This window comes from Garra rufa, chromosome 2, assembly GCF_049309525.1.
Source record: "Garra rufa chromosome 2, GarRuf1.0, whole genome shotgun sequence".
NCBI classification, from domain to species: Eukaryota; Metazoa; Chordata; class Actinopteri; order Cypriniformes; family Cyprinidae; genus Garra; species Garra rufa.
The window spans coordinates 32,501,713-32,520,784 of record NC_133362.1 but is presented as its reverse complement, the minus strand read 5'-3'; the positions used below and the strand labels follow the sequence as shown (position 1 = coordinate 32,520,784).

The 19,072-nt window shown below is 36.9% G+C and overlaps 1 protein-coding gene across 1 annotated transcript in view; it reads right to left on the bottom strand.

The window, feature by feature from the left end:
* atrn (attractin) overlaps positions 1 to 19,072 on the bottom strand; it is a 93,838-nt gene that overhangs the window by 35,878 nt on the left and 38,888 nt on the right. Inside the window, exons 15-25 of the mRNA XM_073834125.1 lie at positions 18,086 to 18,267; positions 17,716 to 17,935; positions 15,373 to 15,558; positions 14,893 to 15,141; positions 12,436 to 12,573; positions 12,246 to 12,339; positions 12,010 to 12,062; positions 11,665 to 11,759; positions 9,832 to 9,910; positions 9,561 to 9,718; positions 870 to 931 (exon numbers count right to left, since the gene is read on the bottom strand). Coding sequence (XP_073690226.1) covers positions 870 to 931; positions 9,561 to 9,718; positions 9,832 to 9,910; positions 11,665 to 11,759; positions 12,010 to 12,062; positions 12,246 to 12,339; positions 12,436 to 12,573; positions 14,893 to 15,141; positions 15,373 to 15,558; positions 17,716 to 17,935; positions 18,086 to 18,267 — 1,516 coding nt within the window. The remainder of the gene's footprint in view (positions 1 to 869; positions 932 to 9,560; positions 9,719 to 9,831; positions 9,911 to 11,664; positions 11,760 to 12,009; positions 12,063 to 12,245; positions 12,340 to 12,435; positions 12,574 to 14,892; positions 15,142 to 15,372; positions 15,559 to 17,715; positions 17,936 to 18,085; positions 18,268 to 19,072) is intronic.

Genomic DNA, 19,072 nt, shown 5'->3' with positions numbered 1-19,072 from the left:
ACAGAAAATGGAAAGGAAGAGGACCAATCATTAACATTTTTGGATGTTCTTTTATGGAAAACACTAAAACAACCACATTCCAACGAGCGATGCCAAGATCACATCTCAAGCACATACATGGGACTGTTCATATTTAATGGATTAGAGGTAGTTTCACAGCTGCAGGTGTGCTAAAGATCAGGAGTGCTGGCATCCTCGTGGTAAGAGGGCCAAAGCTCATGAATGCAGCTTTCATTCATATGCTGCATGCGAGGAAATCATAAATGTGTAGGTGCATGTTTATACCTTATAAGTGCAGGTGTGTGCAGAGCTGAAATACATTTGCTCTGGGTTTTGGGAATCGCTCACCCACACACACAAACGCACATGAACGCACACATACCAAAGCTATAAAGAGATGGTGTAATTTATCAAGGCTGAGCTGACATAACTAATGATGAGGAACCATGGCTGACCACAGCCACAGTTGGGTGTATGTATGTTACGTGTGTGCACTTGCCGTCTTAGGCATGATGCATGACCACATCTGTGTGATTATCATATTTTAATCATCCTTTTGCTGTTTGGGAACCAGTAAGAGGTATAACAAGCATGGCAGAAGGCGTGAGAATGTGTGTATGTGACAAAAACATGGGGTGAATTTGCTATATGTGGTCTAAGCCACCTGCTTCCTGAATCAATAACATATTACAGCAGGTCTTTCAGAGGTGAATTAAAGCTTAGAGCCATATCACACCCCGAATACACTCCAACCCAATGTGTTTCATTAAAAAAAATGGGTATTTGAGATTATCTATGGCTTTAGGAGTTCATTGCAGACTTGAGTGATTCATGCACTTGCTTGTTACAAGTACAAGCAAGTGTCTTACCTGAAGAACGTGACAAAAAACTGAACCAAATCCATGAAGTTACTGTGTTGAGAGAAAGCGATCTGAGGAGAAAAGAGAAATGGCTGTTAAATAGAGAAAAGCATTCATTTACATGCTTTTGTGTACATGTGTTTTTTAGTCCGTGTAAATAGGACAAGCAAATGTTTCGTTTCTGACTGTACCACTACTGCCCCCTGCTGATTTACATCTCTCTCTCTTTCCCCCAGCACATGATCAATATAAAAGAGCATCTGTACTCCTGTATTCTAATTCAAATAAGTAATCATATTATTTTGCCACAACTGTGTGATTATGATGGACGTTCAATAACACAGTGAGATAAATAACAGACAAAGAGCAATGGCTTTTAACACTAGTATTTACTCTGAGCTAGTCTGTTTATTAAAACCAGGTAAAGCACTTTGTTTCAAACCTATAATTTTCAAAAGGGGTTAGCAGCACTTTTAATCATGGGGTACTAGTGTCTGTTACTAAATCTTACGTTATGCTAAAGCCCTATTGCAATTTTAAAGCTATAGAGCAGGGGGTTTTCATTTTTTAGATGCCACAGACCACCAAATATGATCATCCTTGTGAGAGGAACCCCATCCTAAAATTTAGACAGCTATATGTTTTCATGTATAAAGACACATTTATACAGTTTAACTGTTCAGGACAAATGAGGGACTCATGAACAACTATCACTAAACAAAAAAAAGCTGTGAATCATGAATTGTCAATACAGTATTAAGAATCAAGTGGATGTAAACTTTTGAATAGGGTAATTTTTATGAATTCAACTACAACTTTTTTCTTGACTATATGTAAATGTCTTATGTGAAGTATCTTATTTAGGTCAGTACTAAATAAAAAAATAACATGCATTTTGTATGATCCCTCTTATTCTGGTAAAATAACAATTTTGCAGGCTCTGCAAGGTGTATGTAAACTTTTGACTTCAACTGTATGCAGTTACAGTTAAAATAATTTAAACATTATAAAATAGATTTTTTTTAAATTATGTAAATATATTTAATTATTTTTTTTATTTAAAAATACACTTATTTTTTTATCCAATTAGTTACTTATTTAGTATTTCTCGTTTTGTTAAGGTTTTTCTCTAAACCAGGAGTTCTCAATAGAGACGCACTGAAATTTTGAACGTCAAAAATGTCATTTGCGGTTAACGACTGAATAAGAAAATATACGGTGCGCACACCACCCAGCAGTGATCAGTGCGCAGGTTTCAAACTCTGCCGTAATATATAAAAAATAATAAACTGATATTTAATAATTAATAATAATTTGATAATAATATACTTTATCTCCAATTTTATTGTGTTACTTTCAATAAAAGTGTAGTTATTTTATTGGCTTGTGTTTTTAAATTCATTATTGAATTGAAAAGTCTTACAAAAAGACTCTATTTAATAAAATTATGAATAATTATTACAAAGAATTTTCGATTTCAGGTTTTGGCCAAGTGCATCCAGCATTTTCAGTTTCAACCCCGAATTGTCATTTCGGTGCATCCCTACTTCTCAATTCTGGCCTTCGAGAGCCACTTTCCTTCAACTCCAACCTTGATCGAACTCACCTAACTATAACTTTCTAGCAGAGATTGTCCTACTATTGGGAAACTAGAAAGTCTGTATTACATACTATTAGAGAAAGTGTAACGGTCAACTTGGATCACTTGTGCCTTAATAACCAATTACATTACAGCCTTGATGTCAGAGTTTCAGTCAGTCAGAGTTGTGTGACACTCAACTGCTGTTTATGGAAACCATAGGAATGAATGGAAGGTTCTATAAGTTAAATCGCACCTGCTGCAAAAAGTCAGTGACTGCATTTGTGGTGTAAACTAAAAAATAGTTCAACTCAAAAGTACGGTTTTGTGTATAACATGTTGAAGATTATCCAATAGGCTGTCAATTCATTAAACGATAAGCTGTTTCCTCTAAAAAACTGTTTATTTAGCAGAGTAGAGCCACTCCTCCATTGACATCCATTAAAAAAACGGCCTCTGGTCTGCTTTCCTAAACCGGAAATGTTAGCCTTAAGCTTTTTTTGGTTGCAGGCTTGCCTTCTACTGGCTTTGCTTTCTAGTGATCCTGAGGGGTGTTCCATAAAACAAATTTACCAAATAAGCCAGGCTTATTTTAGTTGATTTGTTTAGTTTATTTTAGTTGATTTGGCTCAAAATAAGTCAGACTAACTGAAATAAGCCTGACTTACTTGGTAAACCTGTTTTATGGAACACCCCCCTGGGGACGTTGTTTAACTACAGTAGTTCAGGTGTGTTTGATTAGGGTTGGAGCTAAACTCTGCAAGAAAGTGGACCTTGAGGGCCTGTTAAAAAAAAAACCCAGCTCTAAACTTTACTATGAACTCCATAGAACTCCCTTACGGCCCACTTTCAGTTTGAAACCCCTGGTATAGACTGTAGTAAAACACTGCAATGCTGGAGTTAGTTTACAACAGGCAATATCATAACCTTCTCCAGTGCTTGCTTCATTAGATATTCACACAGCACTTGTAACTTTCACACATTGTGTTTAGTGTCTGAGGGAGAAAAAAAAAATTGAAAAGTGATGGCAAACGCTCCTCTGCATTTTCATTCAGTTTTTCTTTTCTTCCTAGCATTTTTCAGGATATATAAGACAAGAGGAGATTTACATGTCGTTTACCCAGATGGTCAAGCTGTTAATAAAACTGGTCACACGCTCGCTATGTGCCATTCTTGTCCAATCAGTGTTATTAACCTTGTAAATATGCAAATGAGACTGTTAACCCGGGGTTCACAAACGTACAGCGTGAAATAAGAAAACCTGATTAGCCCGAAGTAATTACTAACCCGGCGTGCGAAACATGAAACAAGCCCACAATTATGCTAACGTAGTGTTTAAAATGACCCTTTCATTTCATACTATTGAAATTAGCAGTGCAACGGCTGGAAAGAATTACATCATTTCTGTCGCTCTGTTTAGGGATGCAGTCTTAAACCCGTCTACCGTAAGGAGGGCAGAGTCTAGGGGACACTGGAGACGGTTCCACTTTAAAACACTGTCATTTTCTCTCCATCTTTTACCTGCTTTCAAACAAGCTCACTCTTCCCTGTCTATTCCTCCAGGCATTTCCAAAATAAGCACAGGATTTTCAGCGAGGGAGAGGGAAAGAACAGGGTAAAAGAGAGCATGCCAGACGTCCACAGCATGGAGGGTGAATTCACACAGAGCTCTCATTGAGCAGATGCTGTGCGCTGATACGGACTCTCTCACACGCCACAACCTCCTCATGTTCAGGCGCACAGTCTCAAAGACAAACGGGGCCTGACTCACAGCACCGATACCCACACACATTCAACATGAAACAATAGCAATCCGACTTATCACTGTCATTCACACATGACAACCTGTGTCTCACACGGGCATTCATGTGGTGTTTGTGACGTAAACACTATATATAGCTTGTTAGTCATGTTTTAAGAGATAATGATGTGGCTTGCCCATTCTAAACAGGAGAACATTCTGGCACACCTACCAAGGTAAGCTAACAAGTGTAAATGAAGTAGGTTTTGTTACGTGTGATCTGTGGAGGAGGATTGAACCAAAGCGACAAATGTAATGCAATCAACACTGACAGAACATAGCCCTGTAGAGTGTGTCATTACTGCACCACTAAAACATGAAAAATCCAAATTTGGATTCTGAGTGACTTTCGGTGTCTCAAACACTCTTTACATTCTGCCCCATCTGCCATTGTTTGCACAAACAGGCAATTCCCACCCCAAACTCGCACCATCTTCGGCTCTCTGAGATAGAAGTTGACGTCGCACTGCTCAAACAAACAGGGCAATGTTTTGAAAGCGTGACACAGCCACGGTGTTTACACACCTCATGAAGTCGAGTTGTGAATATATGACTTGACTCTGAACATTAAACTGGGCTTAAAAGAACGAGTCCAGTGTATTTTAAAGTGTGTCATTTTTTAAGTAGCTGAATCTCACAAAACCTGTCAAAAATGCCCAAACCTGGCTTTCCACTCACTCCAAATGACAGACCAGTCATTCATTTCCAATAGAGAGCAGTATGGGAGCTGTCTGTGTGGAGTTTATATGTACAGTCGTGGCCAAAAGTTTTGAGAATGACACAAATATTAGTTTTCACAAAGTTTGCTGCTAAACTGCTTTTAGATCTTTGTTTCAGTTGTTTCTATGATGTACTGAAATATAATTACAAGCACTTCATACGTTTCAAAGGCTTTTATCGACAATTACATGACATTTATGAAAAGAGTCAGTATTTGCAGTGTTGGCCCTTCTTTTTCAGGACCTCTGCAATTCGACTGGGCATGCTCTCAATCAACTTCTGGGCCAAATCCTGACTGATAGCAACCCATTCTTTCATAATCACTTCTTGGAGTTTGTCAGAATTAGTGGGGTTTTGTTTGTCCACCCGCCTCTTGAGGATTGACCACAAGTTCTCAATGGGATTAAGATCTGGGGAGTTTCCAGGCCATGGACCCAAAATTTCAACGTTTTGGTCCCCGAGCCACTTAGTTATCACTTTTGCCTTATGGCACGGTGCTCCATCGTGCTGGAAAATGCATTGTTCTTCACCAAACTGTTGTTGGATTGTTGGAAGAAGTTGCTGTTGGAGGGTGTTTTGGTACCATTCTTTATTCATGGCTGTGTTTTTGGGCAAAATTGTGAGTGAGCCCACTCCCTTGGATGAGAAGCATCCCCACACATGAATAGTCTCAGGATGCTTTACTGTTGGCATGACACAGGACTGATGGTAGCGCTCACCTTTTCTTCTCCGGACAAGCCTTTTTCCAGATGCCCCAAACAATCGGAAAGAGGCTTCATCGGAGAATATGACTTTGCCCCAGTCCTCAGCAGTCCATTCGTCATACTTTTTGCAGAAGATCAATCTGTCCCTGATGTTTTTTTTTTTTGGAGAGAAGTGGCTTTTTTGCTGCCCTTCTTGACTTCCAAAAGTCTTGGCCTCACTGTGCGTGCAGATGCGCTCACACCTGCCTGCTGCCATTCCTGAGCAAGCTCTGCACTGGTGGCACTCCGATCCCGCAGCTGAAACCTCTTTAGGAGACGATCCTGGCGCTTGCTGGACTTTCTTGGACGCCCTGAAGCCTTCTTAACAAGAATTGAACCTCTTTCCTTGAAGAGGTCCTTCTTGATGATCCTATAAATTGTTGATTTAGGTGCAATCTTAGTAGCCACAATATCCTTGCCTGTGAAGCCATTTTTATGCAACACAATGATGGCTGCACATGTTTCTTTGCAGGTCACCATGGTTAACAATGGAAGAACAATGATTTCAAGCATCACCCTCCTTTTAACATGTCAAGTCTGCCATTCTAACCCAATCAGCCTGACATAATGATCTCCAGCCTTGTGCTCGTCAACATTCTCACCTGAGTTAACAAGACGATTACTGAAATGATCTCAGCAGGTCCTTTAATGACAGCAATGAAATGCAGTGGAAAGTTTTTTTCGGGATTAAGTTAATTTTCATGGCAAAGAAGGACTATGCAATTCATCTGATCACTCTTCATAACATTCTGGAGTATAAGCAAATTGCTATTATAAAAACTTAATCAGCAACTTTTCCAATTTCCAATATTTATGTAATTCTCAAAACTTTTGGCCACGACTGTATATGCAGAATTTTTAGATCTGATTTGAGCTTTCAAGTGTGTTGAAGTATGTAATCTTTTGCAGTCTGTGCAACCACCTTTTTTTTCCAGATCTAAATGTGGTTATTTGTTTGTTTTGTTTGGATATTTATACATTCACTATTCATTAATTTTACTATGGTAAAGAAACAGGCTGCTTCTAGTGGGGAAACTCGACAATCTGTGAAAGTCAGACAGCTTTAGTCATGTTTCACCCCAAAATTAAGCCAATGACAATAAAAGGAGTAGTTCACTTCCAGAGCAAAAGTTTAAAGATAATGTACTTACCCAGTTGGTATCCAAGATGTTCATGTCTTTCTTTCTTTAGTTGTAAAACAACAATGTTTTTTGAGGAAAACATTTCAGGAATTATCCCCATATAGCAGACTTCTATGGTGCCTGCTAGTTTGAACTTCCAAAATGCAGTTTCAGTTCTAAAAATAATTACTTTTTTTTATATTTAAACCTCAAATGCTCGTCTTGTCTAGCTCTGTCATGCGCATGCATCATGCACCATGTGCAGTCCCGTTCAAGACAGTTAGGGTTTGTCGAAAAACTCCCATCTCATTGTGTCCTCCAACTTCAAAATCGTCCTACATCGCTGTTTACCTTTTTTTTTTTTTAGAGAATGACTGATTGTCTTGCTAGATAAGACCCTTCTTCCTCGGCTGGGATCATTTAGAGGGCTTTGAAGCTGGAACTAAAACTGCATTTTGGAAGTTCAAACTCATGGGCACCATAGAAGTCCATTATATAGAGAGGAATCCTGTTTGTTATGGAAGTGAACTACTCCTTTAAGCCAAAAAAATAATGTGAATAATGAATTATTTAAACTGTTTAGACACAGTGGGAACATTTGTTGTACTGCATTAAATTTTACATAAATCATTCATTTACACCAATTAATAATGTAAAAATATCTGAATCCATTTTGGTATTATTAAGAATTAGAAGGTAAATGAACTTTACTGTCGTGTTTTAAAAAAAATATAAAGTCTTTATGCAACATATATATATATATATATATATTTTTTTTTTTTTTTGATTTGGGGTTGAAATGTGACCTTTAGGGGTGGGCGATATACTGGTAGATCTTAGCTACAATTCATTCATTTTGTCTTCTGGGAAACATGCAATTATCTTCTGTAGCTTCTGAAGGGCAGTACTAAATGAATATTACTAAAATGATATTTAGGCAAAATAAGAAAAATGTAAACATCTTCATTCTGTTCAAAAGTTTACACCCTCGGCTCTTAACACATCGCTTTTCCTTCAGGAGCATCAGTGAGCGTTTGAACATTCTGTAACATTCTGCACATGAGTCTCTCAGTTGAGAAAAGATGGATCTCAAAATCATACAGTCATTGTTGGAAAGGGTTCAAATAGACAAAAATGCTGAAAAACCTCAGAATTTGTGAGACCTGAAGGATTTTTCTGAGGAACAGCAGGGACTCATGAACAACTATCACTAAACAAAAAACAGCTGTGGATTATTCACATAACAACACTGTTAAGAATCAAGTAAACTTTTGAACAGGGTCATTTTTATAAATTCAACTATTATTTTCTTTTGTGGACTATGCAAATGTCTTTTATGTGAAATATCTAATTCAGGTCAGTATAAAAAATAAGCACTTTGTATGATACCTCTTATTTTGATAAAATTATTAACATTTTGCAGATTCTGCAAGGTGTATGTAAACGTTTGACTTCAACTGTACAATTAATTTACACAGTGAAGAATATGCAGTCTTTTTATACATTACATGATTACTTCACACAATGTAAGCATCATTTCTTATTTTGTTATACTTGTTAATTTGTTTATATTTGTGCTACTGTAGTTTTTTTTGTCCTATCGCCTATAATTAGTTTCTTATTCGTAGTTAACTACTGAATGTTTACTTGTCTTTAGTTTTTGATGTTTTAAATTTAGGCTAGTATTAGTTTTTTGTGATACTGACACTGGTGATGAGAATTATGCAATTTCTATGGTATCAAAAAAATTACATTATATTATCTTCCTTGAAGCAAAAATTCAGCTTTTAAACCAAATTCTTTTAAATAACATTTGCAGGCAGAAGCACGACACATGAACGCTCCTACTATACTCTTGTTTAGATTCACACGCATACACACGCCAATTCCACTGGCCAAAAACTACACAGGCCGCACAGACTCTTTGACCACAGGCAAAAAGAAAACAAGAGGCAGAAACAGAAGGCTGGAATTGTGCCTCTTCTGAACTTTCTGATCTCTCTTATTCCTCTCAGGCTCTTCCCTCAGTCTCTCTCTCTCAAAGAGCCATGTGTTTCAACTTAACATTCCTTCTGACACTCTCAGTCTCAGCCTGCCATGTTTACAGAGCAGGTTTCGAGCGCTGCGTTCTTCTCCAGCCCATACCCTCTCACCGTTCTCCTCTAAACGCCTGACAACAGCCCCTCTGTCCTCCAGAGTTACCACAGTGCGCCCCTCTCGCCCACATTCGCGCTCGGATCTGCACATACAAGCTCTGTTAGACTAAACGTGGCATCCAAAGGTCAGTTATAGAAGCAAAAGGCGAACGAGACAGACAATAAGGCGTTACCTGTGTGAAATTCACCCTTTCTCCATGAGCTGAGGACAGAACGTGCTCTAGAATAGTGGACGGACAATCAAAGCCAAACTCTGAGTTTCAGCGTCCTAGCACAGGAGGGTAAGCTAGATCACTTTCCAAAGCAAAGGAAGAGAGGAGGGGGAAAGGAAAAGAGGAGGAGAGGAGAAGAGAAGAGGGAGGGAAAGGAAAGCTCTGCCAAATCATTTCCAGACCAGACAGAAAAGGCCAAAGATATATGAGAAAGAATAAAAGGACACGGCCTGTGTGAATTTACAGACGGAAGCAGAGGATAAGACAGCAAAACAAAACATAACAACCCTCGCTCGCCTCACAGACATAACCGTGATCTTTTTCTTCATGTACGTCACCAGACTCAATAATGTCTAGACTCCTCTCACCTGGATTTTGACTGGCCAGGTGAAGTTGCTGACGTACACGTAGAAGGTAATGTTGGCATTGCTACGGAAATCGAACTTCTCGTTGGAGAAACTGTCTTTGAATTCCTTTATGTTGCTGCGAGAGACTATAGGGATTTCCTCACCAGCTTGAGTCCCAGCTGCTCAGAAAGGAAGAAAAGCAGAGTTACAGGAAGGAAGACATATTCAACTGCACACACAGCACATTTATGATGTGCTTAAAATATGTTTACCACATCTCAGGTCTTCATACCTGCAAAGCTGGTTGCCCATGTGATGTTGAGGTTGAAGTTTTTTGAGGCATTAATAAACATGTCCAGGTCTCGATTTTGCTGCAAGAGAAATCCCAAAAAAAAATTCAGATAAAAAAAAAAAAAAAAGAAAATATTTAAAAATATTGAAATATAAAAAGAAAAATATACACCCTCTAAAATGTATTACATTAGCCAGAACATTTTCCACAAGCTATAAAGACTACAAAGCTGTACTGTTTTTACCATGGCATATCTGTAGTACGATTTAAAGCAAGATCTGCTCTCCAGACTCATGTATTTATGCATCACATAAAATGTGTCTTCTGTTTGAATCTCACTTTAAACTCAACTCATGAAAAAAAAAAAAAAATCAAAAAAACATTTTATGAAATATACATATTAAAATGCAATCCCAAATCTGTGATTTCTCAAATATTGCAGGTTTACAATGACACTAATTCATTCAATTTCCCTAAAAAGGCTGGTCGTCAAGTTAAGAATGCATGAGAAGACAGGATACTGCAGAGGCTCTCAATGAAGAATGGGTTCAACACTGCAGCTGGAATTGCTTGCTAGTTCAACGCTGAACAGGGTAAGGATCTGTCTCGGTATGTTTAAGAGAAGTCGGACTGAAAGCAAACTCTGCAGTGACCAAGCCTCTCATCAGCGGAAAGAATCAAAACGCTAAGCTTGCCTTTGCTAAGGAGCATGTTGTGTGGACAGAGAATAACTGGTTCAAAGTTCACTTCAGTGATGAGAGCAAGTTTAAATTATTTAGGTCTGATTGGAAACATTTTGTTTGGCATCAAACTGGGGAAAGACTGAAGCCCAAGAGCGTAAACAAGTCAGTGAAAGGTGAAGGTCAGAATCTCCTTCAGCAACATGTGGGACCTTCCCTGCAAGTATCGTCCAATCAGCCTGTAATTTATATGCAAGACAATGCTCCCGTCACACTGCAAAACAGGTAAAGCAGTTCCTCGAAGCTAAGAACATCGAAATAATGAAATGGTCGGGTCAGAGTCCTGATCTAAACCTGAAAGAAAATCCTTGGCGACTAAGTTTTGGCTAAGAAACCCACTACATTTACCAAACTATGCAAGAGAGTGGAAGAAGAATGAACCAAAATCACACCAGCGCTGTCAGAAAAACTAGTGATGTCCTGCGGCCGCAGATGTGCTGAAGTCACTCAAGGGTCAAGCAAGGGCCTCTAAACTTCCTACTAATTTATGATCCCTGACCCTCCAAAAATTTTAGTTGTAATCTTCTTTCATGCTACAGTGGTGACTGTTCTCTAATTTTGATCACTGCGTTTTCCACAAAATAAAAGTTTTTGTTGAAATGAAAATGGATATTTTGTCAAACATGTTAGTAGAACAGCGGTATACCTACAGCTAGTATTTATAGATTGTTCTCTAATTTAGATCTCCACTGTATGTCACAAATCTGGAAAATTTCAAGACAGACCTTGTTGAAAGTGCACTGTATGGGAGTTAAAACATAAACTTTGCCTTCTAATCGAATGTGTTCGTACTCAAATTTAACATAAGAATATGTCTTGGTTAAACCCCCTCAATGCTGTATTGTTTTTGCTGTTCAACAGTGAAGTGCTAAATAAATTTATTGATAAAAAAAAATAACTTTATTGATAACATTTACATTAGACGTCTAACTGCATGTCAATCAAATTAGTTTGTCGTTTGATCATGAGGTTTGTTCTGTTCGCAAATCAAGATAAAATATCAGCCTTTTAGGTTTATTGACGGCCAGTTGACCATGACTGTACAAAAAAAAAGTATTGTTTGTAAAAAAAAGTACTTTTCAGCATAACGCACCTCATCTGGAGTTGCCACAAAGTTGATGGCAGTGTAGTAGCGGTCGTCCTCCTGGGACAAACTGAAGGTAAACTGGTAATCTATCAGCAGAGTGTCTGTGTGTCAAAGATAAAGACATAGGTGTGTGTTTGAGAAAGAGAAAAAGCATAAGAGATAATATTGAAAAAGTATTACTCCAAAACGTTAAAATCTGGATATTTTCCCAGATTGACTGACACACACGCAGGTTTGTGGTTTCTGTCTGATTTATCCAGGTAATGACAAAATGAGTAGTTCTGAAAATGACTAAATGACTCAAATAGCCACAATATGAACAGCCATCAGCCGGCGCACTGACATACTCACAATAACACGTTCCCTTCAGAGGGTTGCCCTGGTAACGGTTCTCTACCTCACACCTGAGGGACAGAACGAAACAAAAGCCGAGAGTGAAAATGAGTAGAATTATAAAGAACAGAGTTTGATATAGACAAGATAACGATAAGCTATTCGCTGTACATTTGACAAATTACTTCTAATGGCAGAGTGGAGAAAACCTCCTGAGACCGAGGCAGATTGAGTGTGTGTGTGTGCGCACTTACAAATGGCAGCGGTCTCCTTTGATGCCCTTGGTGGTACAGAAACATTTGCCATTGTTAGAGTTACACATGCTGGCATGGCCGTTGCACTTACAAGCTGCAAATGACCAACACACACGCATACAGTTAAGACCCCATCAAACTGCAATCAAAAGTCAACTGTATTTTGGCAAGGGCTTTTGTTTAGACTTACGCTGACAGCTGCCCCCGTTTGTGGGATCGCCATAGTAACCAGAGACGCAGCTCTCGCACTGTTTGCCTGTGGTGAGGTCCTCGCATCTCTCACACACGCTCTCATTGACACAAGAGCTGTGTCCGTTACACTGGCACGCTGTATGAGAGAGAAAAAACAGAACAATTTAAAGTACAAACTGAAACACTACCAAAGTCAAACTGAGAAAAAGAAATTGCTACAAACAGAGCCAGAACAATATATCTTTAAATATCAGATGCCCATTTTCCACAAGTTGGTATGATTCTTCAGGGTCTTCATGAAAAGTCTGCAACATACTTTGGTTAAAATTCCTCAACGTTCAGGTAAAACAACACTCTTTTTAGCCTATCAAAAAGAGCTCTGTTCAAAGCAAGCCATTTTGGTGCATGTCTCTTTTAATGCTAATGAGCTACTTCTCTTCTGTTTTCTGTGTACTCTGTGGCACGTTACCATCAAAAACAAAACTAATCCACTGCATCCTCAGCGCCTCTGATTTTGGGAGAAAATTAAGACTCTTATGTTCACTTTTATATCCAACTACAAAACACCTGCATTGCCTACGAGATGTTGTCGCGACAGCTGCTCAAGCGTGGAGAAAATGGTCAACAGCCTACAACAGTTAATTCACATACGTAGAAATGAAATTTACATCCACAAGGGAAAATAAGAGTTGAATTTTTAAAGAAAGACCTTGTTCAAAAGTTCACATACACTTGATTCCTAATACTGTGTTGTTACTTGAATAATGGACAGCTGGTTTTTCTTTTGTTTAGTGATAGTTGTTTATGAGTCCTTTGTTTGTCCTGAACAGTTAAACTGATTGCTGTTCTTCAGAACAATTCTTCAGGTCCTAAAAATTCTTAGTTTTTTCAGCATTTTGTGTAATTGAACCCTTTCCAACAGCAGGTTCAAACACTCACTGATGCTCCAGAATGAAACATGATGGATTAAGAGCAATAATTGGAAGATCAGGGTAAATTGAACTAATTTTGTTTTCTGGGAAGAATTCTGTAAGTATCTTCCATAGCTTCTGAAGGACAGTACTAACTAACTAAATATAGTAATAAAAAAAAAAAAAATCTATATATTATATATGCAAAATAAGAAAAATGTAAAATATTCATTCTGTTCAAAAGTTTACTCCGCTGGCTTTTATTACATCATTTTACCTTCTAGAGCATCAGTGAGCGACTCTTCTGAAGAACAGCAGGCAGTTTAACTGTTCAGGACAAACAAGGGACTCATGAACAACTATCACTAAACAAAAAAAACACAGCTGTGGATCATTCAGGTAACAACAGTATTAAGAATCAAGTGTATGTAAACTTTTGAATGGGGTAATTTTTATAAATTTAACTATTATTTTCTTTTGTGGACTATATGTAACTTATTTAATGTGAAGTATCTTATTCAAGGCAGTACTAAATAAAAAATAACATGCACTTTGTATGATCCCTCTTATTTTGGTCAAATAATTAATTTTGCAGATTCTGCAAGGTGTATGTAAGTAGTTTTTTTTAGTTTTTTTTAGTTTTTGAAAGTAGCTCTATCAAAAATATAGTAAAAAAAAAAAAAGTAATATTGTGAAATATTATTATAATTTAAAATAAATTATTGCTATTTTAATATATTTAAAAATGTATTTTATTCTTGTAATGGCATTACTCCACTCTACAATGTCACATGTTTCTTTAGAAATTATTCTAAAATGGCTGATTTTCTTTTTATTATCAATGTTGAAAACAGTTGTGATGTATAATATTTCTGTGGAAACACTGATGTATTTTTTCAGAATTTTTTTTAAATAAATTGATTATTAGCCAATAAAAAGCAAAATAAAACTGTTATGACATTCACAATTAGGGATGTGCCCGAATCTGAATACCGTATTCGGAAAGGACATGACGTGTACTATGGAACCCCAAAGGAAATAAATATATTTCAGTGCTTTCTCTTGCAATTATATTGTTGGGTGATTATACTGTATGTAAACCGCAGGCATCAGAGAGCTGCTATTAATTTGCAAGCCATTGGAATTTGAATACATGCTCACTTTTTACTTTCGTGATTCACAATCACACATACTGTGTATACTACGGAGCGGCAATACTTACCACACATTTTACAACATTAGATGTTGGTGCTTAGGATTTGCAAATCATTCGCCATTGTCCTATCAGTCATCTCTCCTTACTCTGTTAATGTGGTAAATTTCATTTTATGTACTGTAATGTAACAGGCTACCACTAGCAAGCAGCTAATCATGTCCCTTCAGTGGCTCAGTTTTCTGTGCCTTTTCGAACACGGATTCACTATTCGGACACATCCCAAAATTATACACGCTTTAAGTATATTAGTGTCAAATACATATTTTGATATACAATCCAGTTTATTCATTCATACTTTCATAAACTCAACCAGTCACACATGATTTACCTGGGCACTGGATGAAGGACCAGTTGTAGTTGCCTTCAAGTGGGCACAAGCTCACGTTCAGCATTGGCTGAGGGGCAGGAACGAGGGAGGGGCCTGAAGAAGAAGGGGCGTGGAATAGTGTTTGGATTGGACCGCGGTAAGAGCCCTCTATACACTGGCCCCGTCCTGTATTGCTGGGATCAGTGCACCACCCACAGCCAGGCTGCTCCAAACAGTGACCACAGGTTTTGTAGCCAGAACAATTCTCCGCTACAATAGAAACACACATCATTTATCTAAGAGGTCATGCAGTGCAATCACCTCAAACTGAACCCTAGACAGTAAAGTTATTACTGGCATATTAATCTGAATTGATTTTATGATTGCTAAGTCCATTTCGAGTCATGAAACAGAAGTGCTAATGTTCAATCTTCGATTTACAAAGAGAAAACCAGACACAGGCTGCCAGGCATGAATCCGCTAAATGAGAGGCAGACGTACGTGGGCAGCTGTTCATGGTGTACCACTCCATGCACTGGCCGTAGGGGAAGGACGCCACATAAGCATTAGAGTCCACGCACTGCCTCATGTTACTGCACCACATGCACTCAGAGCTCCCGCTGGTGCACTCACTACAGGAAGAACGCAGAGCACAGGGTGTCCGACACTGCTTCACACTGTGGTTCGCTGCAGGAACAGAGAGAGTCCGAGAGAGAGAGAGAGAGAGAGAGAGAGAGAGAGGAAAAAAGGCACAAGAAAGAGAAAATTTAATAAAAGACATCCTTTAAAGATTCTCATATCAACAGAAAATATGGTTTAACTGATTTTTTTTAAAGAAGGAAATCAGCAATAACAGCTTTTTAAAGGAGTGACACCAATATAATATAATCTTGAAATATCAAAAATATACAATTATAATGAAATACATTATATAATATAATAGTAACAGGTTTTTAAATAACTGATAAGCAAAGTGGCAAAATATAATTTAATATAATATATTTATAAAAAAGGAAATGATATAATATATTAGATTTTATTCTATATATTTTCTTTTTTTAAAATGACTTTTTGTTTTATTAAATATAGCCTACTGGTATCAGTTATTAAAAAACCTGTTATTATATTTTATATTATTATTATTTTGCACAATTTCCAGTTTAAAAAAATATTAAATATCAAAACCATAATAAAATAATTTAAAAAAGGAAAAATATATTAAACAAAAAAAAAGTAAAAACTTGTATGTTTTAAAACAGGAATTTATACAACAATTTATACCTTAAATTAATATTTTTTAAAGTTTTTAATACTCTAATCAACATTGGCATGGACAAATATGGATGCTTTAAGCAAATATGTGTTTATTATCGGTGAAACCATACTCGACATGAAGACTAACTTGTTTCAAATGTCATAGATGTTTTTCAAATAACTTGTTCATGTCTATTAAACACATGAAAAAAAGAACATAGAAACACCAGGTTCCCATTACTTCTCTTTCTTTGCACTGAGCAATTTACTTCCACAAGCTTGTTTATATTATTTGCCAGACAGGGCAGCTCACTTCTTCTGAACAAGCAAAATCTACATTTATTATTACATTTCTTTGCCTCTCGGTGCCCACATACTGTAATCTGATGCAGCCAAGTTCTCAACAAAATTGTTTCCATTGTTTTGATTAAGTATTTTTGTTATCAGACAACCAAAGTAATATGAAATAATAACTGAAAAAAAAAAATCCTGAATTATGATCATGATTCAATCACTGAAAAGAATCATTTACCGGCATCTGGACATAAGTCACTCCCTGCATTATTATCATTGTTTTTAACTTCCTGTCTGAATTCCTTCAGGATCCTTTGACTTTTTAGGAGTTTACTCATTTAAAGTTATGTGATCCCAAAAACCTGCTTCTTTTTTTTAATGTATTGTTTTAGTTATAATGTACTGATTGGAGAGCCTGGTCTCATGAAAATGCGCACTAGCACGACTTTCTGTTTCTATTTGGCGTGCTATTTATAAGCTGAAATTAACTTTGGCGTGCATATGATATGCATGTGTGTGACGTGCATATAATACGCCGTTTTCGCGTGCATACTCGTATGTGGCTTTACGCATCAACTCCACAGCACCAATCCTAACGTACACCGACTCCGCTTGCATTCATTAAATATGCCAGAAGTGCCAGTACGCATGAAAAAGTGCAAGTACGCAAAATGATTAAATACAGAAGTGCCTGCGTACTGGCCCACTTCAAGCACTGGAATGAACATAACATCTGTTTTAACTGAAAGCGCTGCTCCTCTGCCGCTCGCTGAACAGAGCAGACGCAGATATAAAGAGAGGGAGGTGCGCACGCATTGGGAGACCTCGCGCTCGTTCAGTAAAACCGGAGAGACTATATTAGGTTTGTCCAATTATGTGTTTATGTATTGTTGCTAGACACTTTTCGCTAGGTTGGCAACACTGTGCATCCATTTCTTTAACTATGGGCTACGTAGTGGGTCAAACAGAAAATGCGCGCTGCGTTAATCGCGCGTTAATAAAATTAGTGCCGTTAAAATGAATTTGCGTTAACGCGCTATTAACGCGTTAATTTTGACAGCCCTATCTTATATATAAGACAATATAATACAATTAATGTATTATATTATTTTGCATTATATTATATTATTTGATTTGTTTAAAACAGGAAATAATATAAATTACTAACAATAAAATATTATTTAAAACAGGATTTTATGCAATAATCTAATCTATTTTCAAAAACAGAAAAGTTCCACACTTTTAATAAGGCAAGCGAGCACTAGTTAATGTTGTGTGTATGTGCATCTTTCTCACTTGGTCGTTCACACAGACTCCCATTCACAGAGTTGACGCAGGTTGCTGCCTTTAGTCCGTTAAAAGTAGGCTCAGCCAGGTACCCGCAAAAACCAGCGTCGCTGGGCTCGCCCGGCAACCACTGCAGAGTGGAGTTGGTGAAGGGGGACATGTCCTCCCAGCACCAGTACGAGACATTGATCTTCCTCAGACCCACCCACGGAGTGATGACTGCCTTTGACTGCAGCACACAAGACAATTCATTTTCAATTCAGTTTAATGTAAGAAGAGCTTTACACAGACTAGTGCCTTACAACCCCCAGGTGACAAGGCCGTGAAGAAACTACACGTCATAAAGAACAAAGACTGTGAAAGTGTGCCGCAGACTCACTTGCAATGATCTGTTATGCATCTCTTTGAGGACGAACTGGACTTTCTTCTGTGTGGTGAGGGATGCCAGCACCGCCTGGTGACTGCGACACGCCAGTTTAGCATTGTCATACGAGTCCTTGGCTGTGATCAGCTTTAGACACGAGTTCCCCACCAGGTGCCAACTCTCCCCACAGATATTGCCTAAAACACAAACATGGGGAAATCATTAGGCCTTCAGATTAACATCTGAGAAACATGGCAATTGTGATATCAAGTTTTAATGAGGGGGGTGATAGTATCATTATTACCATGCTGGACATAAGGTTTTAAATTAACAAAATAATAAATAATAATAATAATAATTATTATTATTATTAATAGTGATATTATCCCACCATACTGTCCCAATAATATATTTTATTCTACATTATATGTTGCTCTGCTATTGTTTTGCAATATAATATAATATAATGAATTTTTAAAATAGAAAATTAAATAAAATTTAAAATACAATATAAAATATAACAACAGAATCATAACATAATAATAATAATAATAATAATAATAAATGTTATATTATCCCACTATACATATATAATACTTTGTTGTTCTGCTACTGTTTATGCTATAATATAATATAATATATTATTTTTTTAAACAGAAAATTATATAACATTTAAAATACAATATAAAACATATTAGAATTATAATAACATATAACAATAATAATGATAATAATATAATATACTTCTAATGATGACTTTTAAAATAAGGTAAATAATAAAAGTGATGATATTGTTTTTTTATGGTGACCTTTAATAAAAATAATTAATAATAAATAATTAAATAAAAAGGGCCATTGAAATAACTAATAATAATAATAAATAAATAAATAAATAATATATTGTTTTTGCAGTACCATAATACAATATAATACAATACAATACCATACAATAATGGATTTTTAAATAATATAATATAATATAATATAATATAATAATAAATA